The sequence below is a fragment of the Anser brachyrhynchus genome (assembly GCF_964034855.1).
Source record: "Anser brachyrhynchus genome assembly, chromosome: W".
NCBI lineage: Eukaryota > Metazoa > Chordata > Aves > Anseriformes > Anatidae > Anser > Anser brachyrhynchus.
This window is the reverse complement of record NC_137704.1, coordinates 25,775,738-25,803,247: the sequence shown is the minus strand read 5'-3', so window position 1 is coordinate 25,803,247 and position 27,510 is coordinate 25,775,738. Positions and strand designations below refer to the sequence as shown.

The 27,510-nt window shown below is 43.6% G+C and overlaps 1 protein-coding gene across 5 annotated transcripts in view; it reads right to left on the bottom strand.

Annotated features, from left to right (window-relative positions):
• The window catches only part of DCC (DCC netrin 1 receptor), a 374,240-nt gene that overhangs the window by 123,521 nt on the left and 223,209 nt on the right, over positions 1-27,510 (bottom strand). For all 5 annotated transcript variants that reach the window (XM_080571841.1, XM_080571842.1, XM_080571843.1 and 2 more), the window contains 2 exons: positions 15,852-16,008; positions 10,559-10,713 (listed from right to left, as the gene is read on the bottom strand). In XM_080571841.1, coding sequence (XP_080427967.1) covers positions 10,559-10,713; positions 15,852-16,008 — 312 coding nt within the window. The remainder of the gene's footprint in view (positions 1-10,558; positions 10,714-15,851; positions 16,009-27,510) is intronic.

Below are 27,510 nucleotides of genomic sequence, written 5' to 3'. Positions count from 1 at the left end.
GTTTGATTAGTTCTGAAACTATAGAAGTTTGCAATAGTTTTAGCTCTAAATAGAGATCACTTGAAATGCAAAACGGAGGTTGCTTTAAAACCAGATTGTGGTGGGTGAACAAACGCAGAAGTCCTCAAACGCCAACCCCAAACAATCCCTTGCCATTGTTAAAGGAACAATAGCAGGTCACCCTTTGTTATGCAGACTGTCTCTTAAAGTGCTCCAATTTCACTCTGCATGCAAATTATCGCACAATAACTACATCACACTCAGCTTGAATTAGTTCTTAAAACAAAAGAGCTGAAAATCTTAATAAACTCCTACAAGCACCGGCAGTCGTCCTCCTGAACATCAGTCACGGCGTGTCTCCGTTGCACCAAATCCCAGCGGCGAGCGACGTTTTGAGGAGAGAATACCTCGAGTTTATCCGCGCCTTCAGCTTGAACTCCAGCAAAATTGCAAGAAAAACGAGCGATAATCGCGGCCAAAATGCAAAGGTCGAGCAGGAGGTTACTGCTGAAAACCTTCAGCACCAAATAGCATCTTTTTACTTTCAACAGAGCGCGTGCCGCAGCGCAAAACAAACTCACCGGCTATTGTGTGCCCGGCACGGCACCTGCACGCCTTCGATCACACGCAATTTCAGCTTTAAATGTTTACATTTGAAGTATTTTTTATTGTCTTCCCCCGGCTTTCCCTTTTCATTCTACCTCACGTTTCCGACAGGCGTTGTAACGTGCTTACGGTCTCGATATTTGCAGCGCACGCAAAGCGTTTTGTAATCTTTCCTGATCCCTTCCGACAAATAGTAATCTGGAGAAAATTGGCATTAGGTTTTCAATCTTTTCCTAAATTCTGATTTTTCTAAGTAGCAGAGAGGCTCTAGAACTGCTTTACTTTCCATTAAAATGAGACATTAAATCATATTTCTTCTGAAGTTGGTCTTTTACAACTAACAGCGCCCTTTCTCTGAGAAAAAAAGAAGAAAGCAAGCAGGACTGGCAGAAGAACAGCACATTTTCTGTTACCATGAGCTCCATGTAACACTCCAATATATTCCAAAACCCACTGTTTCTCTGAGAATGCCCTCCTGCTCCCACAAAAGATGAGTTCAGTAGCTCGGACTTTTTCATAAACACAAGCTACAACAACTGCTTGCAAAGATTTTGCTGCTGCTCTCCCGACAGTCAATTTTGGGGTTATTTGGGGGAATTTCTCCTATTCAGGAGTCCGTATAAAAGCAAAGAGTTCACGTGCACTTGGCAATACCTCGAGTGCCTCCAGAGAAGGTCCATAACTCCGTCCCTCCTCCCATCCTACAGAGCACAAGCGCTGCAAATCCGCGTCCCATCCCAGCTGCTGAAACCCCGCTCATGTGGGGCGAGCTGGAATCCTCTGGCAGAAGAAATGACACTCAGAGGCGTACCTACAACAGCAAAGCTCAGTCAACGTGGCTCACTTTTGGGGTCAGCAGAGCTGGGGGAGCTGAGCAGGCTCAGCTACGTTGGAGGCTACTTGTAGGCTTTAAGACTAACCCCGCAAGCTTGATTTGTTGTAGGATCAGAAGGAGCTGGTATCCCTTTTACAGTCAACTGCTCCTTGAAACGAATTTCTGCTCTCACGAGCCTTCACTTCTCTTGCACAGTTTTCCTCTTTGCTGTCGTTCACTTAAAATTTTGATGATAATAGTTATTAAGAACCAAGAAAGATACCGGTGCCTAAAATAGGAATGTGGGCAGCTACGTCAAAAATTGCTTGGCAACTGCCTAAAGATGCTTAATATCCCTCTTAGACCTGAATTTTTGGGTGCATACCCAAGCCCCACTGGAGACCAGGGAGAAGAGCAGCTGAACTGCTGCGAGGAGCCCTCTGGCAGGTACAGGATCAAGTGGTAACCCCCAAGACCATTGGCTTCAAGTCTAGAAGACGACGTTGAACTTCTTTCGGAGTTACTGGAGGGCTCCAGCCTTGAGCTCTAAGAATTGCTGCAGAGTTACGCATGGCAGCCTTGGGATGAGAAAGCAGAGCCCTAAACACCGCCTTCAAGTTGAATGCCCAAATACGAGCTGAAGGGATCACAGTCCTACTTGTTTTATTTATTTATTTTTCTCTCTCTGGTCCCGGAGATCTTGACCTTTTCTGCCATAGCCCGAACCAACCTCTATTCTCTTCATTGGGATTTCACAAGTATCATTCCTTACCGGAGTAAAACTCACGTTGCAACGAAGGATCCTTCTGTAAAAATGTGTTGGCTTGCTTTCCCTTACTGCGGTTCAGCAATTTGCTTTTTATTTTTACGGCTCACACAGTAGCTTTGTTGGATTCTCGCAGATGACAACATGTTAGAGGAAAAGCAGGACGACATTCACAGCATATTTGCTCTTTAGGACACGTTCAGTGAGAAGGGCTAGGTGACAGACCTAGGAACTCATCATTATTGCCACTCTTCCCCATATAACCTCTCAGATTTCAGTGCTTCATGACCATTACAATCACCCTCAGATCAGTTGTAAGGGAGGAATCACCAATGTTTTCTTTCTAAACAATGTGCACGGGATGTCCGAGTGCCACTGGATGCTCTGTCATTCATTAAAACTGTGAGAGAAGAGAGAATTAAACCAGAGGGAAGCTAGAAGATGTTTTTCCTTACTTAGTCCCATGGAAATAAATAAGAGAAGACCTTGTTTTAAGAGGCTGGATGCTTCTGCAGGAAAGCCACGAGCCCGTGTACAGAGGAAGGAGCTGGTCTACTGCCACAGCTTCTACTGGGGAGAAAATCTCTCCGTGAGTTAAAACTTATCAAGAGATCACTACTGGAAATAAGAAACCCAAAAGCAAATACGGGATGCAAACACACAGGCTAAAATAACGCCATCAACCAAGTAACAGCCTGCAGTCAGTGAGATAAATTCGTTTAGAAAACAAGCTTTTCTTACAAAATCCATGTGTTTCTGGGTGTCCAAACATGCCTCGCGTTTGGTTTGAGGTCTGAAAACTGGAAGGAAAACCCTTCTGAACGGAGGAGCATTCAGCTGGAGGCCCTGCTATGCACTTACGGGAAATGACAGCATCTGCAGGAATAAAAAGCAACTCCTAGTGACTTCAACAGGGCCCGAAATTCAACCTTTTATTTTGAGAAACTGCCCAGAAAGACAGGTTACGGCAATCCTGGCTCTGGCTCAGGCTTCCAGAGGGAGCTTGGATAAATAATTTAATGCTTTTATGCTTCATTTTCCTGCCCATAAAGTGGCATAATAATATATCTCCTACCCATTCTTTATCTTACCTATTTAGACTGCAAGATTTCTGAGGCAGGAAGAAAAGTCCGGATGAAATAAAGATAAAAACTTTCTGCTGCTTCTCCGCAAGTCAGTCAAAGAGAAGTACGTCACTTGGCACAGCCGTGCCTTTGTGTCTCAGCAGATCTGGAGCAGAATTACGACACTCTTCTAGGCAGCGAAGCTTCTTACATATAAAAAGAAATGATTAGATGACAACTGGTGGGTTCTTCATACCACCAACTTCCACGAACCACAAAAGGCAGGGAGCGTGCCAGGTAGAGAGACCTCGGCCATGGAGAATCCTTCTTCTCGTTTAGAGCCTTTGGAGTATTTCCACTGAGACGGATTATTTTTGGTAAACACGGTTTTCAGAGAAATCAAAACATGGGGAAAAGGCGGCGACAGTTTTCGCTTCGCAAGAAAAACGAAACAAAATATTTCCATGGTGCTGAAACACCCAGTAATATTCCCAAAACAGAAAAATGTCTTTCCGAAATATTTCTCAACGGCTTTCACATGACTTTAGTGTAAGCTTTTCATGAGTTTTACATACTGGATGACAGAATGAAATATATCGTTTCATTAGGGCAATGAAAAAGGAAAACAATCAAAATAATACTTCAAAATGCAGCAAGTATTTTGTTGGCTATTTCTATGAAGATGACAGCTTCATGATTTCCTGTGAACCATGAATCTCCAGTCTTTTTCCTACTCTTCCTCTACTCAACCTACATTTAAATTGACATTTTAATCCCATTTTTAAACCTCCTCCCAAGAGGAGCACCTGAAGCTTTGGGTTTCACCCAACAGAGACCCGTTATTGCCTCTGCCTTAAAACTTCTTCACTCCTACAGTTTTAGAGCAACCGGGAGATTGGAAGAAAAGGCAAAACCGCTGCAGCTTCCTTTGGGAAACAAATTTCAACTTGTGGATTTGGTCGGATGGGAGGAGACGGGCAGGAGGAGAGCACAGGCGGCACGGCATACGCTTCTCCATGAGGACATAAGCGCAGAGAAAGAGAAAAGGTTTAACAGTAGATACTACCTGCCACTATTCTTTCACAAGTAATTTCTAAGTAGACACCAAGACTTAAAGAAAAGTCTCGGAAAGAGGATGCAATGCCATTTAAATTTGGTTTTAATTACGATACTTCATATAGCAATACAACTTTCTAATGAGACCGACGCTTTTCAAAGGAGGCAGCAGAGGTGGTCAGAAAAAAAGCAACCAAAACCCACCCCCCAAAAGAAAAAAAAAATTTGACTGCATTATTTCAGGGAGGTGAGAATCGATCTGAGCTTCACGAAAGAAACGGTCAGAATATTTCTTTGATGTTTTTTCCCAAAGTCTTTAGGATGCAGTACAATCCCAATTTTCACTTTTCTCTCATTTCATCCCTCCTTATATCCCCCTCTTGTTAAAAAACCACTCTTAATCAGCCTCCCCATGACGCACAGGACCCACATGCTCAGCAGGTAGGTGCGGACGGAGTCACAGAGTCTGCCTTAAGGTACCGCATTTTGTTCCCCAAGGGAAATGAGAAATTCAAGGGAAAACAGAAAAGATACAAAACAAAAGTCATGACGTTAAAGCTAAGCAGATTCTGAAGAATAAAATACCGTGAGATGGTCTTCAATCTCAATTATCAGGGCTAAGAGCCCCTAATAAGCAGCCCTGCTTCAAGTTTATGCATACCCCGAGAGCCAAACCTATCCCCGAAGCACAGACACGGCCCCGAAGCGGGCAGGGGATGGAAAAGGACTACAAGAGCTGTGGCAGGAGCGATGCTTGCCGTGGGAGAAGGCTTCAGCTTTCCCGCAAAATAAATATTTATATTTTCCATCTTAGTTGAAATGATAGCCGGGTTGAAACAAACAAAAATAAGGCAGGGAGCAGAGGACAAAATTCATCCCGCAGCCGCGTCCGTGGGATTCGAGCGCGTATTTTCAGGAAGAAATGAGGCCAGCAGGAGGGTCAGAGGCGTTACCTGGACCAGCGCTGGGGACAAGCCAAGTGTCCTAAGGGCCAGGCTAGAGTGAGACCAGAGCTGCTCCTGCTGCAAAGCAAAGCACGTACCTAGAGCAAAGACCTGGAGCTGTCTGACCCCCTGCGAGTAAAAAGAAACCTATTTCAGATACACGCCCCGTCTCTGATGCTTACTAGGGGGAAAAACGAGCACCAAATAAAAACAACAACAAAAATGAGCTCTAATTGCAAAGCGGTTTCAAATTCAGCAGTTGCAGCCAGAAGCCAGGCTTCACTCCCAGGGAAAAAAAAAAAACAACAAAGATTTAAAAGTCTTGGGAGAACAAAGTGGATGGGAAGCTAGACACATGAGTCAAAGAGACAGAAAAACAGACACCACCATCTTTCCCTTCATGCCTGCCCAACATTCAGCAAGGGAGACACGTTCCATTAAAATTTCAAGCAATCGAAAACCTCTCCCCCCCTCCCCAACCCTCCCCGTAAATTACTCATAAAATTAAAGAACCATGTAAGAGCGGCGTAAAGTTACCCCAGGGTGCATTTTACGGAGCCATTACGGAAGGATACACACAAATGAGGGGGATATTAATGACTCCGCACAACACATTTTTCAGCGCTGCTTCCCGCTTTCATCCAACGACGAGAAAAATTCCCTGCCGAAGCAATCCACCGGAGATGCTCCCTATTTTTTTTTTTATTTTTTTTTTTTTTGCCTGCCCTGACCCTTTCACATGCTAATAAACATCTCCCGCGTCTCGCGGCGGTGATGCTGTCCAAAACTCAAGCGGCCATTCGTTACCGGCCATTCGTTATTCGGGGCTCTGTTGTGTACACACGAAATTTGGCAGGGTGAGGACGCCGCCTCGGACAGAGACGAGTTTTTCCTTTACGATGACAAATGTAGTGTCGTTGGGAGCTGATGGATGGGGAGCAGCAGCCTCTTGTCCTCCGTTCATCACCGTGACAGCCAGCGTGGGCTGGAGCAGAGGAGGCTCCCAATGGAGCCCAAGGGCTCCCTCATTAAATGGGACTAGCTGCAGGTCTTATAAAAATTATTCATTTTTAGTGCGTCAGCACACAAAGGTCTGAACAAACCAACTGCTCTTGACTACCACAAAACGACTGAGCGTCATTTACAGCGACAATATTATCAGCACCGTGACAAATCGATACCCAAAACCAGCTGACATGGCGCTAGCACCCTCTGAAACACTCAGCACCCAACAGCAGCAGGGTCCGGCCCTATCTGGGGACCCCGAGAGGTGACAACGTGTCACCACCTCTGCATCGGCGTCGAAAACGGATGGGTCTGATGGAAGACTTCAGAAAAATTCAATTACTCCAGCACATGCAAACTTAATTTGTGCAGGTCAACATATATGGAACTGATTACTGCCTGATAAAATTGTCATCTGCGTGCACTTTAAAGACAACGCTGCCTTCCCTCGCTTTTCACGTCAAATTTCATTGCATTCATGTTAATGATCTTTTAATTTGCTATGCAGTTTTGACATTTCGATGACAAACGTACGCTACAAGAGACTGCAATTGGAATTTTGTTCATGTCCTTTCAACGTCTCCTGTGCAACTAATACCTTCAAGGGATATTGTCTCCGCTGCAAAACTTGGAGGGAGAAGAAGAAAAACAACTTGAGTAGCTTCTGGTGCAATTGCTTTAATGCAGTATCGATGGCAGGTCTTGCTGCTATTTGTCTTCGCGACAAAAAACTTAGGTGCAGCCAGTCAGGGATAAAAAAAAAAAAAAATCATCTTCCCCACCATAATCACAAAAAAAAATGACAATCTCTCCTGACAAAGGGACTGATTTCTGAGGTTGGATGCACCAGCCTCCGATGGGAATTAAAAGTAATTAGTGTCAGCTTCTCTGGAAATCTGGATGCCGAGTGAAATAACTAGGAAAGACATTTATGAACTCTAAGAGCTTACGAACTCTAACCTAAGTGTTCGTCTCCCCTTAGTAATATTCATGTGTGCTGTATAATAACCTTACGCTGATCAGGTCGGCTCTGTAGCTACTCAAGCCTGTCCACGCATCTGTCTGAGCCCAACACGTGGATGTCCACCTGCTCTAAGTCAGCTACGAGTTTAAATATCAGTTTAAACAAAGTACTGGTTGTCCATGTAAAAACAGGGCTATCCAGTCTAAACGCTGATTTGGGTACCGATGGTCTCTCAGTGATGAAAATGCCCCGAAATGCCCCGCCTTTTTGCTGCTCCTTCTCTTGGACCACACAGAAAACGATGAAGTCCCTGAAACTCGCCCTAGCCCATGTTGAGAGACACCCGAGCACCCTGAGGATTTCATGCGCTCACATCCACCTTCCCCTCATTTATCATCACTGAAATACTGGTTTCCAACCCAGCTGCCAGGCAATTTCTTTCCTGTAACTGTGCTTACCTCTTTCTAATGAAAACAGGAACCTGCTGAGATACCATCTCCCATTGTGAACCTAAAACCTAGCATTCCCCAGAGCCTGCACTTATCACTCCCAAATAACCCTAGGACAACCGATGATTTTAGTCCCTCTTCCTCTTGGCTTCAAGATGGGCGGGAGGATCTCAAGAGAAGGACTACAAATGCATCGAGCCCAGGTTCTGGCCACAAAACCAGGCTGGTTTGGGACCAGACACCTTCCCCCAGATGGAGGGGGAGAGACGAGGAGCACTCAATGCTGCTCCGCTCAGATAAATGGCCTCCTAACTGAGGGTTTCGGTGAAAGAAGAAGGGGAGGAAAAGGTTGAATCTTTGGCCAAGCGGCCGCTCTATGCAGAGGACAGGGAGCTGGGGGCTCACCTCCAGGGGCAACCATGGGGATCAGAGATCTGCTCCCACAGGAGGTTGCGGACACACAGGTGGGCCTCTGCAAGTAGGTGTAAGAAAACCTCCCCACCTCACAAAGATGCAGTATAAGAAAACCTCCCTACCTCGGAAAGATGCAGTTATTAATTGCCCTTCATAAAGCTGCCTGGGTAGAAGTTGAGATGTCAGCGCACGCTAAATTGATTTCCCTGGAACCGAGATGATAAGGCTGCAGCGATGCCTCCGCGTTTCTTTGGGGCACTCCAACATGCCTCCCTATTCATCTTCTCTTCCAGCAGCTAACACACACATCACGGAGACGCAGATTTATTAGGAAGCGGGTTTTAATTCCTAAGGGATGTGAAAAGCCGTGAGCTGGTCCCGCAGCGGGGAACCCCTTTCAAACCTCCAATGGACAATTTCAATCCCCCGTGCAAGAATAGATGCCTTTCTTTATTCTCTACTTCCAAGCTGCTTTAACAGCATCTTGAGGAGGCAAAATAATAACTCACAAAGTCTCCACATGTGGTAAGAAAAGATTAGACATGGCTTAAGCAGGCAGGGATTTAAATCCGGACTGATAATACTGTAGTGAAATTATATACCATAGAGGCAAGGAAAAAGGGGTTGCAGTTTACAACAAAAAAAAAAAAAGGAAAAAGGAAAAAAAAAGGTTTAATCTGGGGACAAAAACCTTCATATAAATCCAGCACATATATTGTGGATGATTATTTCAAAAAGCTGGGACTTGTTCTGTTGATCTTTTAAACTGATTACCGAGCAAATGTATGCACTTTTAGAAACAGGCACTGACAGACATGAATTTCAGATGTCCTTTTTCATCAGCTTTTCTCTTCTTTAACAATGCCAGATTGCATAATACTTCGGATATTTTCAAATAATGTGGAAATTCAATTTCGGGGCAGCCATGTAATTTATTGTACAATAGTTACAGCGTGTTCTAAAAGACAGCCACACCGAGGCTGACTGCCTCCCAGGACCAGAGAGAGTTGTTTCAAAAATGATAAGATAATTTGGTCACCGGTAAAAAGCGAACAGAAAAATGGAAAGCAATATTTCCTCCACGCTCTAACTTGACACTTTAGAGGAATCTTGAAGTTATTAAATAGGAAGGATATTCCAAACGTCTATGCTCGGCATTAAACGGAGCGGGTAACTCCAGGCTGTGGCAGCATCAGTCAGTAACAGCAGGGGGAAGCGGTGCCTGCTTTTCACCTGGGCTTTGCAAAGAGCAAGTTTTCCCCACTGAAATCTTATTTTCCTTCTGTAAATATACATATGCGTAACACAAACATTTACAGGAACGTGGGTACGTGCATTTGTACGTGTTTTAACGGAGACAAATTGCTAATAGCTAAATGATACCGACGGTTAGTTGCTTAAAATTTGCTTATTACTTTCTAAAGACTCAGGTTCCTAAGCTGACTTTCAAGCATTATTGACCCAAAAAGGGCTGAAATACAACTCTGGTTATTTTTGCACACAGCAACTGCATAATTGGAAAGAAATGCAAGAAACAGCAGAGCAATCTCAGAGCAGGAATTGAAGCGGTATCAAAAACGCAAGGGAATTGAGAAAAAAACAAGTCCAAAAATCTCAGGTGGTATTTCACCACCATCACTAGTCTTGGGGTTTGGGGAAATGATGCCAGGGAGCACTTGGCTAGAACTTCCGTCTCGTGATAAACAAACCTGTAGACACAAAGCCACCGAATAACACAAGCTGAAAGTTCCCTCTGCCAGCCTGTTCGCGGCTGGTTTTCAAACAAACATCGCCTTTCAGTTAAATTTTGGTACACGGCAATACGTGATGATATAAAAGAGTTTCCAGGCTTCTGTCAAGCGTTGGCTTTTCCACCACGTCCCAGAAGGAGAAGGTGTTGTGGCAGGGGCTAAGCCTCCCACCTTCGCCCCTTTGGTTCACCAAAGCAGACCGGTGCCTGCCCTTAGGAGTCCAGCACCCGTCTCTGTTGGAATGGGAGCTGCTCTGGTCCCCAGATGCTAAGAACTGGCTACCAACACCACTTTTATGAACAACTCCTCTGATCAATGAATTTTGCTGTGGGAGGGTTAAAGTCATGTTGTTTTCTCTGCAGTAGCCCTTCTTGGACCTTCCAGGAGGGAAAAACTATAGTAGGATAAACTGAATAAATTCATTTTCTTTCTGGAGACCAGAGTCCAGGAAATATTTACAGATGAGACATACAGAAAGAGAATGTGAAAAGGCTGTACTGAAAGCTTCCAAGTACTCCAAAAGTTAATAAAACATACTTACAGGCGAACGTTAACTAATGGAAAATACTTGGTTTTAAATTCAAAGCCTACGTTTCAGCATCATTTATGCTGTGACACGATAGAAGATGGGACGTGAGCATCAGAGCTGTGACTCAGAAGTGTGACGGAAGATGGGACGTGTGACATCGAGGCAGAATTGTGGCCCCGACCCCGACCCAACTCACACTCGGGCTGCGTGGCCACCTTGACGGGCTGCGAGCTCTCGCCGGGTCCCCACTCGTTGAAGGCCACCACGCGGAAGGTGTAGGTCTCCTCCGGTCGCAGGTTGCCCACGGTGAGCTGGAGAGTCCCGGACTGCGACGTGTTGACCGCCCGTTCCCTGCAACGACAACAAAAACAACTTTAAAATGCATTTTGGATACTTTTTTCTGCAGCCGGTAGCGTGCAAGGTGTGATTACTTATCAAATTTCGGTTCAGAGCTCGTTTGTCTGTAAGGTTTCTTTTGATTTCTGCTTTCAAAAACCTAATTCAAGTAATGGTGCCTACTGGGAATGTGGCAAGCGCTACAAAAGACTTGTATTTTAGCACTTCAGAAGTAATATAATGCTGGTTCTTTGCCTTTTTTAATAAAACATAAAAATAATATTGATGGAAAAACAATCTGCAAAGAGAAGCAGGTAAAAATGCTTCTGTGGCTCATTTCCTACGGATGCTGTGCCTTGCTCTTCTCCTTTACCAGAAGCCCTGTGAAAAGCTAACAACAAAATTCGGAGCTTTCATGCTACCAAAAAAATTATTTAAGAGTGAATCAACTAATTGTCCAACTTTTTGTAGCACTGCCGGGGCTCTGTGTGCTCTGGTAGGGATGGCGAGCTCTTTATTCTTTGGCGAACATCTCCTAAACCGAAATCTCTCACCCAAGCAAAGCCCGTCAAATTGCATTCCCTTGCCTCTCCTCTCCCATTTCTGTTTTCAAGCTGTAGAAGTAGGAAGCCAGTTGCACAGAAAATGCCTCCAACGGATTCAAGACGAAGAGACCAACTCTGAAAGCAGGGGTGCTGTGTTGGGGTCGGACACCTGGTACAAAATCCTCCTAAATCCCCTGAGATGCATGAAGCCACGGCACTAAGAGAGAAACCAAGATATGCAGTGACTTCCCACCTGCACGGTGATGGGGCTGTCATCAGATGTATCTCACCGTACACATCTTTTCTTTGTTAACAGCAAAAAAAGCAACAAGACCGGAGTAGAGTAGCGAGAGAAGGAAAAGGAGATGAAGTGATAAATAAACCTGCAGTCGGGTGGCTGTTTGAATACTCCTCTGTGACTGTGGCACCCGTGGTGATACGTATATGAAATTCTGGAGAAGTGTATGGTTTGTAGCATTGTTTTGGTAAGTCTTTTGCATTACCTTAGTAAGAAATTAAAAATAGGGGCACCTATAATCAAGCAAACACCCCAGGGCTGAGACCAAGATGTTAGGGCAGTGCAGGAATTCCCTAAAAAGCACCAAACATCCTCGAGCCAGGCACCTTGACACTTGGGGTTCTCTTTTTCAAGCCCGTCTCAGCCATAAATTACGGGCTAAAAATAAAAGCCCTTGACTAAAGTCATTCGCTTACTTGTAAAACGGAGGCTTCGACATGTAATTTCCAGTGACTGAGGATCATGTTACATTACAGTATCAGCATGTAAAAAAAGATAATTACAGTCCCCATATATCTCCTAGGTGTGTAACAAATGCTTTTATAATGTTTCAAACACCTAATTAGTTACTCCGAGTAAGACAAGTCATGTTAATGCTCCTTGCTGTGAAATGAATACTATTAATTTTAAAACGGGTGGACTTCCACCACCTTGAGCTCTTTTTTCAACCCCTACTATCGTTTTCCCATGAAATAACACAAAAGTCCTTGATTACAACAAGCAAACCTCCAAACTAATGTAAACAGTTCATCTGGGAATGATATTTTAGAACTTAAGCTGAATTCTAAAGATAGGCTCTAATCAAATAGAAGTTTTTGCATTCAATTAAGCGGTCCCTCGACTCATTTCTTCGCTCTGCGCCGTGCAGGCAGCTAGTTGGGGAGCTCGGTTGGCTGCTCGTGACCATCCGTGCATTCATTAATGTGGTGTTGAAAACAAATTGTAGTGAACGTTCAACTGAAAACAAAGCAGCTCCCAATCTTGCAAGAGCCCTTCATCGAAGGAGTTTGTGTTAGGGTGGAATACCGCTGATTTCCAGGAGCATTCTCCTCCTTCTTTTCTTTTAAGACCAGGGCATCCCGTTTCATTTATTTTATTTATTCATTGATGTTTGCAGACATTCAGTTAAAGAAGGATGGCTACAAATCAGGGCCCATTATTTAAACCAATTTGCCATTTCCAAGGTTACAAGAAAAAAATGAACACTATTTTGGGGCTTTGTGTCTCCTCTAAAATGTCAAACAGGAATATATTATTGGAAAAGTATTTCTCATTGCTTATAAATAAATTTTTAATTTAAAACTTTAATTTTTAATTTTAAATATAGCACGTAAATTCTTACTGAGGAGGCAGAATTCATTCAATACTCTGGGCAGGTAATTAAATATGGCTTGAGATTACACGTAAGGGGTTATTTTATGTTCTATAGCTACAAGATCAAAAATAAACAATGCCTCTTTCTTCATGATGACTAACACACACAAATATCAAATGCCCGTGTGAATCAATGCTCACTCGGTACAGAAGCAAAGCAACAAAGACGGATGAGAAGAGCAAACAAACAACCAACCAGGCTGAGAGTGAATCCGAACAACAAAAAGAGACCAAAATTCAAAATGAAATATTGGATCTGGCCCATTTTGCAAATGTTCTCAACAAAAAAGTTGCAACTCCAAATTCGTCTGCAATTAACCGGCGGCCACATCCAGATGCAAACGCTGTTGGTTTTGAGGAAGTTATAGATGAATATATTTAATATATAATTATATATATAAATCCAGTGTTTCCCACCTGAAGACCACCTCTAGCAACAAAAAAGTAATTTAAAGTTCAGTGTGGATGGACAAGATGCCGGCAATGTGGGCACCACCACTCCCAAGAGCTCACCATCTGGGCAGCGAAATGGGAAACACGGCAAGAAGGCAAAGATTTACCTCTTCCATTGCAGAACTTGACAAGCATTTTTAATCTTTCAATTGACCTTATTACTTGGGTATGAAAGAGTTTGTTTTCGGGGAGCTTATAATGTCAAGGGAAAGGTAAAAGAGCTCTTTTCTCTCCTGAAACTGCTCTCCATCAAGGCAGGATGGATTTTTATATTACATCTATGTGTGTACCCTGCAGAGCGGTATCCATTGAAATTCATGCATTATATTCTAATACCATATTTAAACAGAAAAGACGAACAATAAAATGTGTGCTTCGGTTATGTATCTGCTAACAGATCCTATACATGGCAAAACTATTTGTTCATTTTTTGTCAGTAGCCTGCTATTGTCAGCAAGCGGTACGGAGTATATCACTTTTTAATCTGAACTTTTTCTCAACCCAGCAACTTTCCTGAGTGCAGAGGTATTGGTTGGCTGTTTATTTCCTAATAGATTTCAGGTTTGTTTTATCCTTTCCTGAGAACCCTGCCTTTTACCTTTAAGTGCTCTTTCCACTCATCCTTATCTGCAAGAAAAAACATTTGATCCCCCGCCGGATGCCTAGCAGAGCACGAAGATTAAAGAGCATCCCGTCAGAAGGACCCTGGTGATTACAGCACGGCAGTAAGCACAATCGCTTCCAAAAGTGGCTTCTTTCAAAGGGCTGAGCCAAAGAGCCCTTACGGTGGAGTTCAAAACACGGGGGACAACTTCTCTGGATTGTCCCCAAAGCCGCCGTGTGTGCTGGTGCTGCCTCCTGCCACGCAAATCATCCCCCTCTCGAGCACGGGGTGAGCTCCTTACTCCAGACTTACAGTAATTTCTCTGACAATTCCTCTGCATCCCTGAGGTTAATGTCAAATCCATTTTTATTTGATCTTTTTTTAAAAAAGAATAATAGCTCTTTTGTAAAAATAACATGTAAACAATGAAGCCAAACAGCTCAAAAATTCCATGGAAGCTTTCAAAGAAAAATGACATTAATTTCATCCTGCTATTAGCCTAAAAATTTGCAAGAGCACACGTGCTGCTCGCTACATGGAACTGGAGATGTGCACTCGAGCTGCAGGTGCCATTTTAAGTCCCTTGCTAGGGGAGCATAAGGGAATTTTACTTTCCCCTTGTTTGCTTCTTTATTTTAACACAGGGCCTGCAGTCTTCTGCAGGAGACTCTTTAACAAGGTGTGTATCTTGTTGGGAATGGGCCTAACGCCTCTCGCTGGTATTCAGTGCTTCGAGCAGCACCACAAATTCTGGAAGAAAATTACTTTTAATGCAAGGGAAACCAGGGGTGAGCTCCTTTTACATCTTTGGGAATTCCAAACACACCAACAAATCCCAAAAGGTTTTTAAAAAAGTAAAGAAATGGGAATCCCCTTGTACAGCACACGTCCTATCCCACTGCGACCAGCGCTGATGGGTACAGACAAATATTAGGACCCAATTGTACAAAATATTTGATTCTGCCACGTGAATCCTTGTTTGGTACCCAAACTGGGAGGGACACGGGAGCAGCTGAGCATCCTCAGCTTTACACACACAAGCACCAGTCGCCAGCCAGCAGTGAAATAAAGGACAGGATACTTGAAGCGAATTCTTCGTAACGATTGCACGGGAAGGGAAAAGCACGAGGTTCTTCCCAGGCATCAAATAATTTTTGTATGGAAAATAAAACCAAGGTAACTACACAGTACCTGTTCGAGTGTGAAATGAGCATATATCGTGAGGAATCAGGAAAAGACCAAATAACCTACAGTGCTGTTATAACAAAATAATCTACAGTGCCGTTATAGCAAAATAACCTAGTGCTGTTATAACAAAGGAGCTATCTGCTGGGCAGCAATCAGCCGTGTGGCCGGAACAGCCCAGGCTGGCCCGCTGCATTCGCAATCACGTTAAAATCTTCTTCGCCCTCTCCCCGACTGTTTTCAAGACCTCGCACCGTTTGCAGCGCTCTAAAAGCATCCTCCTCTCGGGTTGATTAGGGCTCAACAAATTCGCCTAAGCTGGGGATGCAAACAACACTTGAGCCCGTGGCTTCGGGGGAAGATGAAAGGCAAAACATGGAGCTAACAATACTTTTCGTTAGATGGCCGAGTAATAGCTGGAGGGGTAGGATCCATGGACATCACTGTCATCCAAAAACAGTCCCCCGTACCAAGACGACAAGTCTTGTTATATAAACGTTGATGTGTCGTCTACAAAAATAGACCGCAACAAAAGGCATTGCTGGCCTCAAAACATCGGGTTCCTTTTGTTTTGTTTCCGCACACAGACAGAGGGAAGAACACAAGGTGAAGAATCTTTTGCAAGAGGATGGTAAAGAGCTCGGGGGCTGTCCCCAACGAGGGACAGTTCCCTGGGATGCAAGAGGACACCTACCTGTTGATGCCTTCCCTGGAGAAGAAGACCGTGTACGCCTGGATGCTGCCTCGGGCTTCTGCGGGCGGGCGCCAGCTGAGACGGACAAATCGGCTGGAGACCAAGACAGGGACCACATCTCGGGGGGCAGAGGGGAGGACACTGGAGCTTGGGACAGCTGGAGGGGAAGGAGAGGACACAGTCAGAGAGGCCGGTGGCACAGAGGTGGCGGGGCCGGCGGGAGGTGCCGTGCTGGGCACGGCTGAGGTGTCACGAAACAAAGGGCCAAGGAGGCACGGAATAAGAGTGAATAAATGAGAGGGGATGAAAGAAAGAGAAAAAAAAAAAAAAACTAACAGTAAAATCACGCCTTAACACACCATCCTCAACCAAACAGCAACATGGAAAACTCAAGCAAGCTACTCCCTCGGGACACTTGAAAATTATTTCTTGTACGTGTGATCACAGAGTCTGATATATTCATTGGTTCGCTCCTATTTCAGTGCTCTTGTCTTGTACGCCCCAAGCAGCATAAGTATTTAACCTCATAAACAAGCAATAACTGACCACTCAAAGCCTCAAGCCTACAAACCTTTGGTCTGGGAAAAGCAGAAACTAAAGTAGGGTGTTTTAGCACAGGATTTGTTAGATAATCGCATCAAAGTGGGATAAAACAAGAAAGAAAGGGACAGTGAAACTTAATAATAACACCATTTTACATAGAAAAGTGTTCTGTCTATAAGCAAAATCCAGAAATGAATAAACTGCAGGTTCAAGCAGGAGAATTCATTTTAGCAAAATACATCTTAATAGTATTTAAGGGTTTGGTTGTTGCCCACCAAGCAAACTCATACGAAAGCCGGCCAGCCAAGTTTTCATCATCGGTATCAAACCAAAAGCATTTTTTTTTCCATTATTACAAGCCTATTTTGGACCAACACCCATGCACATACTGTAAACTGTATTAGTAGCATTAATCTACTGTGAGATCATTAACGGTGGTTTATTACCTAAACAGCTTATGAAGAATAGCTTTCCGTGAAAAGCACGATGCTCACTAAATACTGGCACTGCGTTTCCTTATATTGTCCCTAAATTGTTTTTTTAAAGCAATTAATACCGTTATTATTAATAACAAATATTATTACCCCTTACTTACTGAGATCAATCCAAAACTGGAGGGAATTAAGAAATTTCCCAGTGGCATTTCCAGAGTAATGATGTGTTGAAAGGAAGTATTAAGCCCTAGCCTCAGCTCTTTTGGCTGCGAAGTTGCGATCCATTATTTGCACTGAGATTGTGTTTAGTTGTCCTTAGTCATGGGCCACTGCTCTAAATAATGTGCAAACACAGGACTAAAGTATAATCTGTGTACATTTATAGGAGAAAGACACAACTACTTTGCTGCACGGTCAGAGCGAGGAGATTTGGGCTTCTGGTCTGTTCTGTATGTTGACTCGTGTATTGTAAGCGCATTGTCTTCTAATGAGCTGTGTTGGGTAAACATCTCTAGAGAAGTATCAAGGGCAAGATCTGGGGAAAAAAAAGACACAGAGAAACCTGCAAGGCTTTTTCAGTGGAGTTCTTGTACTTAAATTCAGAAAACTGCCCTGTTGTTAACAATGTTGGCATCTGAGAACCTGTAGAAACCCTCAAGTTCCCCGACAAAACACCCCAGTATGCAACTCCTCCATCGAGGAACCACCCTCTTGGCAAAGCACAGCGGTCTTTCATCAAAGTCTCTTCCATCAAAGGTGGTTTAGCGTTCAGAAACTTGAGCTACAATCGGCCCCAAGTCTCGACGTTTAGGTGACTCTACACATGATGGGTGTCTAGGTTCCCCCAAAGAAAATGGGGAGAGCTAACGGAGACGATGGAGCCTAAAAAGCTACTAAAACCATGAAAAGGCATCTACCTTTAAGCCTGCTGAATAAATATCTTAAATCTGGAGGTGAATCCATACCCACCACGACCTCATGCGCACGGATGCTGTGGTGGCTGACCTGCTAGGTGCCCGTTTGTTTAAATAATGGGAAGAAATGAAGGGAAAAGCAGCAGGATTGGGACTGTAGTTCTAGCCCACCAAGTACTTATTTTACTTTGGCTTTCAGTAAACTCTGTAGAGCTATCACTGACAAAAGCAATTTCCCTTTTATCGTTGCTAGCAGTGAATAGTAAACATATATTGTACAATATAGAAAGACATATAACCTGAAATTATCTCAGCAAGTAATATCTGAAGTCCTTCACTCTTTCATGTGACTACACAAGATCAATCCACCACTGCTTAAACCATCTACATCCGAGTTTGACAGGGGCTGATTTTAGCCCGATGTGGTTTGAATTAACTCCTTACGAGGTACATCTCTCCCTGCTCTCATGGCGGCGTGAATAATCACCTACCTCTGTACAAAGCAGGCATAAAATCACACTGCTCCCATTCATTTTCCACAGGTGCAAATGACTAAAGAACCTACAGAGAAGGCCTGAATGTATCCCAATAGGGTCTGATTTCCGTGTTTCCTTCAGGAAGCCACATGAAACGTCTCAAATTATGAGCCAAATCTCCCACTATTTTTAATCCAGAATCAGCTGAGAGTTCTGTGACCTTATTACTTTGCCAGTAGGACGCACGCTTGCACTGGGTCCTACTGGTAGCGTTTTGAAAAAGCAAACATTTTTAGAGAACGTAGAAATATGCCTGATGGAGGCTCTTGCTTACAGCCTTTAGTGTTGGAATATAGATCAGTTATAAAACACGTTTTCACAGTTGCTGGTTTTAAATAGACACGGGCACATCTGCATACAGGTAGGGAGGAGTCCTGGCGGCAGCATCTTTCTCCCCTTAAAACTGAGTCTTCAGAGACCAGCAAAAGCTTTTGGGGGATACACAAAAAGAGATGATGAACAAATGACAAAAAGCTTTGAAATTATACCCCACAATGGATTTGGAATCAAAAAAAAATACAACATCATTATTGCTAAGCAAAGGTGGGAATAGGTGATATGAGTTTATTCACGGGCTTCTCCTGGTAAGAGACATAGGTGCAAATCCTCTAAATCCAAGGGAAAAAAAAAAAAGTAATTAATGATTTCACTGAAGTGCTCCTGGGACCTTTATATAGTGCTACATCCCAGACCTCAATCTAGTTTTTATACCTCTGTACCAAAAAGACTTGTTTGCTTCTCCTTCACAAAACTACCAAACTGACAGAAAAAGAGAAAAAAATTGTACGTTTAAGAAGAAAAATAAGTTGAAAAGTGGCTGTGCGTTCAGAAACTGTTGCTCTTGTTTTTCGATTGGCGATTTTAACTTTGATCTAAAAGTTATCCTGGTAATCTGCACCGAGGACCAAGTCCTGAACCAATTCAGATGAGTTTGACTTCTCTGCTCTTAAAGCAATTAAAATTTGCGTGTTTTTAATTACTCATGTTGAATTCACATACAAAACTGGAGCCTGTTATACATATACCATAATGCCACACCCTTGCATTAACAAATATAATCATTTTTCAGGTCATAAATTAATACAGAGAGAGATTAGTAACCTGAGCTATATATAGGATCTGCCTATACCTCACAGCAAGTGGTTAATTTTCATGACGTTATCCATTTAGCAATTTTTTTTTAATTGCAATCTTAGCTAAGCCAAGACTATTCAAGCAGTCATTTGCCACTGTTTCAACGCTTGCGGTATGCTAAAATAAGACCGCGTACTATAGGCTATCTATACTTTCAAAATGCTGTCAATTAGAGCTTGTTGGTAAGATTTGAAACTCGGTATTTTTCGGGAAAAGTGAGAAACCTACCGCACTTATAACCTTCAACTTCCTGCTGCAAAGCACACTTTCCTTAAATAGGCCACATACCCTGGTGCCAAAATATGACATTTCAAGACATCAAATGTAAGTTTTCAGCCAAAGACACTACATCAAAGTATCTGTCATGCTTTCTAACAGCTATTTCAATTCATTGATTTGGTGTTTTCAATACAGATATGAAGGGTTTACATATATATATATTTCCTTTTAAAAGACACCATTTTGCTGAATGTATTTAAGCGTATACAGAACATTCAGGTTTTACATTAAGCACTCTATTTCAAGACAACAAGATGTTTTATTCATGTGAAAATATAAACTTCTGGACTATTTCAAGTCTCCTCCCCACATCCCCAGTAACTTCCTTGCGTTTAGCACTTTAAATCGGTTATTCACACAGCATGAATTGCAAGTGTACGATCAGAAAACTCTTGTCATCCTCAGCATTAAACGGAAAAGTTATTTACGGGGAATTTTAATGCCACAAATAACACCAAACCTGTCCTTATGGTCTGGTGTTGCTCAGTACAGCCTGGTCAATCTAATCTTTTGTGACATTCCTGCATTGAGGGAATTCACTTTTTTTTTTTTATTTTATTTTTTCAGAACCTCTCTGACCCATCTTTCACGGTTTGCTCTATGGAAGGTGTAAGATATAACTGAGAAAAACCTCCCTGCAGGAATATCTGTAACCAGAGAGATGCTGCGGATGTAACAGCTAGGAACTGAAAAAGTGAGGCGTTCTTCCACCGAAATTGGCTTACATAAGAAGATCTGTAATAGATATCAATTTGGGGAGATTCATCATTTTTTAGAACACAGACACTTTGGAAAGAATTGTTCCCATTTCGTTTTACAGAATATGCCTGTTTATTTTAATGGGGCCGTGCCATTGTATCGCGTCACTGCGGGCAGCTGGGGAAGTTTAGGGGCTGACAACAATTTCTGGACCAAGCTTCTGAGGCGGCTCCTGACCCACGGCTGGGATTAAAACCCATTCTTAATTTCTCTTCTTCTTCTTCAAAAAAATCAATATTCATTTACACCAAGGAAAAATAGAACAACTCCAAACAAAATCAGCAATCGCGGCTGCAGAGCAAGAGTTGCCTAATTTTTCTTTGCACCAGCTATCAGACAAATAAGGATTTTTATTAAATTGGTAACACATCACTAATTGTTTTTAATTAAACAGGCTACACCAAGATCTGAAGATGAGAGGAGATGGAGTTTTGCACAGCGCCATTTTATCCCAGGAAGATTTATCTGGATGAACTCAACATCAACACAACCTACGGTGGGTTAGGACAGCAACCAGGATCTGAGAGGGGAAGGCAAGGAAAAATTCCGCATTTCACGTGGACGGTGCTCTCATCTTCCACGTCACATCTAAAACCCAGTGCTAACCTGCATCGGGCAGATGTTCCCTGGGATCCAGGAGCTCTCATCGCCCCAGATTAAGCAACTAAATCACGGACCGGCGAAGCAGAGAAACATGAACTGCGATGAGTCCCCGTGTTTTGGTCTGACCATCAAGTAATTAAATTTTGATCTTGCTTCTAACAGCCGCGAGAAAAGCAGGCGTTGAATCGGATGACCTTTAGGGAGATATGGAATAGGTATAATTTGCTGTCTCAAATATCTATCATATCGGACAAGTTACTGGTAGCTCATTACTTACGGCCAAACAAAATGCTCTTTTCCGCACAAGCAACTCCTATTACCTTTCTTGGGGATCATTTACAAAATTTGGCCTTTCCAGTTTTCATTCAGCCGATTAACCATGCAAACACGGTTTCAAAGCATCGCATTCAGAAGCATTTCTTCAGGCTCCGTGCATAAACCTATCCTCCAAACGCAGGCAGAGCTCGCATTTGCCCAGCTCGTATGTGACCGCGCGCATCTCCGATGGATTTGTTCACACGCTTTGGGTTTCACCCATGACACCGAGCACATGCCGGAGCGTCAGGGTACATCAGCATATGCTTAAAAATTTTCAGCCCATCTGCAGTGATACTAATTTCCCAGCTAAAAGATCTGTCCTCGCTGCCATACGTACTTCCTCCCTTCTGGCTTCTCGCGCAGCTATTCATTATCGCTCGGTGCCATAACGATGTTCTTCGAAACGAGTCATGCGGTACTAATTTTTATTATGCCTCTTTTATGACATTACGAACCTCGCTATAAATCACCGAGGTTCATGTGTGTCAACAGTGCCGGGTGTTGCTGTAAGGGGAGCTCTCTCCTGACTCAGCACCTCCCGGGATCAGCCCAACGGCGCTTTCAGAGCAGCGTGTTGAAAATGGGAAATAGGCTTGGGAGACGTCAAGAGTTGCACCCTATGCGATAATAATCGTGTTGGAAGCCTCTCTGTGCCCCTGACACTCCGTGAGGGCAAGGGGATGGCTGGGGACGTTAGAGGTGGATGCGACCAACTCCTCTTTGACATACAACCCCTATCATTTAACTGCTCTTTACAAAACTTTGGGGTAAATTCAGCCAACAACAGCACACAGTGCAAGACCGTTGCTCATACATCCTAGACCTACCGTAATTTCATTCACATCAGGTTTGTCAATGCTACAGAAAGGAGCTTTTAACAAGACGAGGTTGAGTAGGAATGTGCTGAAGATCCTCAGGAGACGGGCACTGCCAGTCCCAAAGCGAGCAGCTCTTGAGCAGGAGGCCCGCCACAAGGAAACGGACCCCCACTGCGATTCCGTTACCGCAGTGCCTGACCACCCTTCGGTAGCACATGCACACCCAGGAGGCACATCCATAAAATATTTACTCCTTCAATTCCGCATTAACGAGCACTAGGGGAAGGTGGGAGGACAGCAAGGCAGCGTTGCCCTTTCACTTCTCCCAGGTAAGAGTCGGCAGACTTCAACTTTTCCTCTTCTTCCCTGGGAGAGAGACCCCTTTCCTCTTACAGCCTATAAAATTGCCGTTCACGTGCACAAGAAAAAAAAAAATCAATGGCAAACACGGTCTTAATGGCTGCTTACGTAGTCAACAGATCTTATTAACTAACGGACACCGAGCACGAATATAATAAATATTTTAAAAATCCAGGGGCGGGATCAGCTCTCCCGTTCTATTGCTCTCCCCCTCGGTGCCGCGAGGGCATCACGGAGCGGGTGACATCTGTCATCACCAATTAGTCACTGGGAAAAACGGGGGGGGGGGGAGCTGTTGATTGCAAGCAATTCAATCACCCGCGAACGCTCCCCCAGGAGCCGCTGGTCAGTTCATCTAGGAACGATAGCTGCCGCCCACAGAAAAAGCAGAAATAAAGCAAAGGGTTTTAAGGCAGCCGAGGGACTCGGAAGGCATTTCGTGGTCAAATACCAACGGTGCTAAACGGCAAACATAAACGGAGCCATCATCTACGGTACTCAAAATGCAGCAAGGGACCGGGAGCGTGTTCATTATTTTTGCAAGTGAACTCAGCGCTGCAGCGGCTATTTCTAGTAAGGACTGGGCCAGCAGCTCGAAGGTCGGCTATTTTATTTATTTGGGCAAAAGTTTAACTGCCTTTAAAACCGAGCGCTGAAGGGTTTCGAACGATTCACGAATTTAACAGAAAGTTGAATTTTTTTGCTGAAGACAAAAAAAATGATAAGGGGAAAACTTGGAAAGCACGAGAACATTTCAGTCATTTTGAGAAAGAAGCGTTTCTTTTAGGAAATGTTCTGGTACAGCTTTCTGATCTTTAATTTTGAAATACCTTGCCATTTTCAAAGGAAGACGGCGTAACTTTAATTATAGTTGAGCCAAAATTGCACCCCCTGGTCTTTGTTCCTTAGCGTACCCCAAAACTGTGCGAGCATGGAGCACCTCCTGCTGGACCGTGATGTGCCGCTACATTTGAGGTTCGTGTACTCTGATTTTGGAGACTTTCTAGGCAGGCAGACTACGTACTCACACTTTGAGCTGTCGATCTTCAAGCCCCATCTCTAAATCCCTCCTTTAGCTCAAGTTTCATTCACAGAGACACGTGGCCATCCGAGTCCAACATTATGACCAACGAGACCTTCAAGGTCTTCAGTCAAATTCCATCTAAGTGTGTAAGAAAGAAAAATCTCTGAATTATACTGACCTACCCCACTCAATAAAGCTCTGCTGATGGATGGGCACAAGCCTCCAAGTTTTGATGTCAAATTGCTTGAAGCTTCAGCACACGCCTGGCTGCTCTTCCAGGGATGGAGACTCCTCCCCAAACCTGGCCCAAGCTGACGGCAGGATTTAAACATCTGTTGATGCCTTCAATATTTGGGCCAAACCCTTTGTTTTCAGAGAAAATGGGACCAAACAGGTCCCTCTTCCCGTGGCAAGGAGGTATTTAATAACTGATTTAATAATAATAATTACGAGGAAAGACGAATCCAACATAAGCTAAGAATCCAACATAAAGTAAAGCAACAAACTGCTTCGGCATCGCTTTTTCTCTGTAGCATTTCCCTTAATTTGGCTAAACGAGGTACTTGCTCCGTATTTTAGTTCTTATGTTTTGGATTCCTAGGAACCTAATTTTTCTCAAATACTATGCAATAAATTAGTCATTTTCTGTAGCTAGGCTTCCACCAGGCACATTAGCCTTTTATAATTTCTAATTTTTATTATCGTTATTCAGCTCTCAATGTTACTCAAAGGTTTAGCAGAAGGCGGCATATGTTTCCTTATTTGCTCGGTGGATTAATTTAACAAAACTAATGACACTAGCATGAATTTGGGGGGCAGCCATGCATAGCTAATGGGGATGCTTTTGAGGCGAGACTTTCTGCACCTTTCCTCCTCGTCTGAGAAGCGAAGAATTATAAGCTAAGTGCATACACGGTCGTGCAGCCGTTCGTATTTTCTGGTAATGAGCACAGGAGGAAAGAGCTTCTTCTCTAAAGGACTTCTCTAAAATTCCTGCAGGTAGTCTGTCCAACTGACCCACCTCCACCAGCAGCAAAACCATGCCATCACGTGGTGGTTGCTGGCAGCTCACAAGCTCCAAAAAATCCAAGTGAGCATCCTGGCTGGTATATGGTGGGAATAGTTTCAAGGCAACAAGCCCATTCCCAGAGCAATTAGCAAACCTGAGGTCATCGGGACCAGCCTGGGATTCCGTGAGCTGCAAAAACTGGGCAACGGTTCTTGCTTTACTGAGCCTCTGCCACCTCTTGGCTAGGCGAAAACTAAGATAACTCACTCATCAGTTCATCTTTGGTCTTCATTGAGACAATATTTGTCTGAAAGGGAGCCAGCTTTGACCTGCACCAAAACCATTTGAATTTCAATCAGATAGCCCAAGGCAGAGATGGAAAAAGATGGAAAAAGAAGAAAAACGGCTGTGTAACAAACCCTCTTTGCCTGGTTTATAGGTATTTCCGTTGCTATCTCTGCAAGATTTTCAGCATAACATGGGGCATCTCTCGTGCACTGCTCTTGCCTTTTCCCATCTGCACGACGAAATAATAATGCCTATTTTTGATTGCTTTTTTATGATGCGGATTATAATGCAAGCAATAAAAAAAATGAAGCTCCCAAATCACTTAGCTCGAGACAGGAGGCGACGAGTAAGTAAATTTGGTAATGTGAAAAGCTCAGATCTCACAGAGATAAAAGTATCAAAAGAGACTGAAGAGGATCTAAGAGATCTTTTTCCATCTGCAATTGCCCGGGTGCCATGGCTACTTTGCTCTTAGTGCTACCTTTTTCCTGACACAGGAATTACATCAACCGGTCGCTTTGAATTTCTGATTCGCCCCATCATTTTATCGCACAGTCTGCGTAAAATGGGATGAAATAAATCCTACCATCCAGCTCGAAAATAAACAAAGACGAGAGAAACGTCTGGGTCCACGTTTCCTGGAAAGTGGAGAGGGAGATTTTAAATAATCTGGATCAGCCCACACCAGGTCAAAAGAGCTAACGGTGTGCCTCACAACCCCAAAGGCTTGGGGCCACAAAGCATCACCTGTTCTTTCTCCTCGTACAGAAATTTCCTACGGTTTCCAGAGCTATGAGCAGGGCTGGGGGGAGATGGGAAGGATGAGGTCTGTTGTGCTGGGGGGAAGAGGAAGACAGAAAATAATTCGATTTCCATCAGAAATAATTCATAGAAAAATAGCTTTACTATAAATGTGAAAAAAATGAAAGAAAAAAAAAAAGTCCTGCTCCTGCCTTACACTTACCCAAAGCATCCCCTCTGTTAAAGGCATGTCTACGGCACCAGATCCAGCATTTCCTTCCCCAAAAGCCCACGCTGTGCAAAGCACAGAGGGAGGGGACAGAAGGACAGCCCCGCAGAGGTGCCAGCACTGCTGTGATACAGCACGTAACAGCCACCGAAGCAGTTGGTGTCCCAGCGAGGTGACCCGTCCAGGACTCAAAGGACAGACGGATACCAGGAAGGCAAAACACCAAAGGGCTTCTTGTCATCTGCCTTCTGTGGTCCATCGGCCTTGAGAAGTGAAATTGCAGCGGCTGCTACACTGCAGAGATGAACGCTGACCCTAACTGGTCCTAAGTACGGACTGAACTCAATTTATCTATCGATTTATTGCTTTAGGAGCAATTTCCGTACTCCCGAAACCAAGATTTTCAGCCCGAGATCAAAGCCTGTGCGAGACCATCTTCCACAGCGGTTTTTACCATTTTATATTTTTAAGGAAAGAAAACAACGACCATGCTATCTGCCCGTCCTTTAAAGCCACTATGGCATCTATCATCTTTTGGCCAATTCTAACCGAAATGCACATGAGGTTATGGATCTGAAAATAAGGAACTATCAAGGATTTAATGAAAGTCAATGCCTGGATGTGGTGTCCCAGGCTTCAAAGGGAATTCAACGACTCTTCTGCCTTATGTATGGGTTTGGCCAACGTCAACCTTGCATCAGTACCCAAAATGTGAGAATTGATGGCCATTACTGCATTTCTTCATGGTGGGGCATGAAATTTAGGGGATGAGGGGTCAGGAAAGGACCCCAGTGGGCATTACTGCAGGTCCGAGGCACGAACCTGCAGGATGCAAGTCTGTAGGAAAGCAGGCTTCATCTGCTACGTCGTCCCCAGAGCAATCGCTCCAAAGAAATTAGTAATTAAGAGGACTCCCAACCAGAGAATTAGTACCTACAAACTCTAATAAACCTATTAGAAAGCTCAATGGCAGATCACAGGAATCAAAGTCGGAGATGGCAGGGTTGTGTCCTTCCTAAAAACCATCTCCCCACCTAAACCAGCTGGAAAACCAGCGATCAGATGGGTTGAATACTAATTCTGCGACCATTATCACGGTAGAAAGCACTGAAAAAAACCCCCACACATATTTCTTAAGATACGTTTTCTCTATAATATTGAATTTACAGATAAAAGCAAGCAAGCAGCAGAACTAATCTGTACATTAATGAAACTCACCGTGCCCTGCTAGAAAAGCGGTTAGTCTGAGACAACAGGATATTTATAGCAGTGTGCAGTGATACTAATAGTTTCGTTAACATTATCTACTTTGCCATAGACTTAAAAAGAATTAGACATAATGGTGGTAGTTACAGTAGCATCTTAAAAATTGCTGGCTTTCTACCATTCTAATTCTCTCTTCAATCACCTGTAATTTCCAACCTTCTCCTCACCTATTAGGTCGCAATTTTTCAGCTGAGAACCACCCACTAGTATTTTGTGAGGGGAAGGATATGGGGGATCAAACGGGAGAAATATTTTACTCGGTACAGTGAAAAAAATTATTTTGAAGCTATTTGCTTTACATAAGAGCTGAAATTTGATCTGGAAATAATTCTACTGAACATCCACGTGGGGCATGCAGAGGAAATTCCTTTGGTTAGAGTTACAAATTCTTGCAGAAAAATTTC